Source organism: Chrysochloris asiatica, unplaced genomic scaffold, assembly GCF_000296735.1.
Source record: "Chrysochloris asiatica unplaced genomic scaffold, ChrAsi1.0 scaffold00178, whole genome shotgun sequence".
Taxonomy (NCBI): domain Eukaryota; kingdom Metazoa; phylum Chordata; class Mammalia; order Afrosoricida; family Chrysochloridae; genus Chrysochloris; species Chrysochloris asiatica.
In genome coordinates, this window is record NW_006408696.1 from 46,056 (window position 1) to 48,242 (window position 2,187).

At 39.0% G+C, this 2,187-nt stretch overlaps 1 protein-coding gene across 1 annotated transcript; it reads left to right on the forward strand.

Moving 5' to 3' along the window:
• The first annotated feature begins 758 nt into the window (after positions 1-758).
• LOC102838886 (lipoyl synthase, mitochondrial-like) lies at positions 759-1,145 on the forward strand. The gene is made up of 2 exons (XM_006871900.1): positions 759-979; positions 1,073-1,145. Exons 1-2 carry the CDS (start codon positions 759-761, stop codon positions 1,143-1,145), a joined length of 294 nt encoding a protein of 97 aa, XP_006871962.1.
• Positions 1,146-2,187: the final 1,042 nt, after the last annotated feature.

Here is a 2,187-nt window from a genome sequence, read left to right on the forward strand (position 1 = left end):
AATGTTTATATAAGAAGCTGAACAAATCCCAAACAGGATAGATCCCAAAAGAAAATCACCCAGACATATCATAATCAAATTTTCCAAAACCAAAGACAAGGAAGGAAAATGAAAAGTTACCTATAAATGAGAACCAATAGGTCTACACTCTGATTTCTCAGCAGAAATTATATATATAGGTGAGAAGACAACAGGATGGTATATAAAAAACTGAAAGAAGAAAAATGTCAACCAAGAATCATATACCCAACAAAGCTGTCCCTCTAATATGTGAAATCGGGACATTTCTAAATAAACAGAAATAAAAGGAATTTGTAATAACCTGACCAACTTTGTAAAAAATACTTTACAAAAAAACAACAGCAGACAACAACTTGACAATATCATACACGACAGGGTCAGGAGCACCTTAGTCCTCAAGCTGATATCTTTGCTCTTGAACACTCTCAAGAGATTTTGTACAACGTATTTGCCGAACCACTCAGAACTCAATCCAGATATAGAAATAATTAAGGTAAAACCAAAGGTGCTCTGGTAGCATAGTGGTTACAAATTGGGCTGCTAATCTCAAGGTCAGTAGTTTGAAACTACCAGTAGTTCCGCAAGTGAAAGATGAAGCTTTCTTCTCCTGTAAAGATTTACAGCCTCAGGAACCCTATGCAAGGTCACTATGGGACTGAATTGACTTGATGGTACTTAACAACAACAAAGTAAAACAAATGTACAAGGCTTCTGGACCCCATAAATCCAAAGAGAGGATGTCTCTACGTTGTGGGGGAGCCACCCACACCCTGGGACACTGGGTATTAGGAAGATATTTATTTAGCCCAGCTAGAACACTAAGTTCCTTGCCAGATCAAAAGAAGGAGTTTTTACAAAATGGTCCAGACCTTCAAGATTTTGTATCTGGTGATCTTGCAGACAAGCGCACCTGGGATAAATATAAAGGAAACTTAAAATGCCAGAAGGCGAAAAGTTAAGGCTTCCTCCTTGGCTTAAGACAGAGACTCCCATAGGGAAAAATTACAATAAGCTGAAAAACACATTGTGGAATTGAAATCTTCATATAGTGTGTGAGAATGTATGATGGCCCGATATTGGAGAGTGTTGGGGAGGTGGAGAGTTTGCCACGGCCACAGCCATAATCATGTTAAGGGGTGACACGTTCATAAGAGGCTGCAGATTTTGCTCTGTTAAGACTGCAAGAAAGCCGCCCCCACCCCCTTGGATGCCAATGAGCCCTAAAGTACTGCCAAGGCGATTGCAGAATGGGTTGTGGATTATGTGGTCCTGATGTCTGCAGACAGAGATGATATGCCAGATGGAGGAGCTGAGCACTTTGCAAAGACTGTACCATACTTAAAGGAAAGGAATCCAAAAATTCTCGTGGAATGCCTCAGCCCTGACTTTCGAGGAGATCTTAAAAGCAGTAGAGAAAGTTTCTTTGTCAGGATTAGATGTGTATGCACCTAATGAAGAAACAGTCCTGGAATTAGAGAGGAAAGTTCGTGATCCTCAGGCCAATTTTGACCAGTCTCTATGTGTACTGAAACATGCTAAGGCGGTTCAACCAGATGTTATTTCTCAAACACCTATAATGTTGGGTTTAGGGACGAATGATGAGCAAGTACATGCAACAATGAAAGCGCTTCGTGAAGCAGACTTCAGCCAGCCAAGTGCCACCCTAAGGTTGAAGAGTACATTAGTCCTGAAAAGTTCAAATACTGGGAAAAAGTAGGAAATGATCTTGGCTTTCACCATACTGCAAGTGGCCCTTTGGTGTACTCTTCATATAAAGCAGGTGAATTTTTTTCTTAAAAAAATCTGGTGGGCAAAAGAAAAACAAAAGCTCTCTAAAGCTTCAAGATCATGGGAATTCTAAAAATTTGATTCCAGTTAGTAACAGTGCAGCCAGAATTCTGGACTTCAATGGATGTGGACCACCTCTTTGACTCAAGAAAAATATCAATAAGTTAAATGTATTTAATTTTAGTAATTCACTTGGCTTTTAGCATATCTTCTTTGTCCTTACTCATAAACAAATTTCATGCTGTGATGTAATCATAAAATAGTTTTGTAAGACTTTAGGATTAACAGCATAACTTAAAAATACAATAAGAACTTCCAGAAGGCCCCAAACAAGCAAACAAACAAACAAGCAAACAAACGTAGAAGACTGAAAACAGG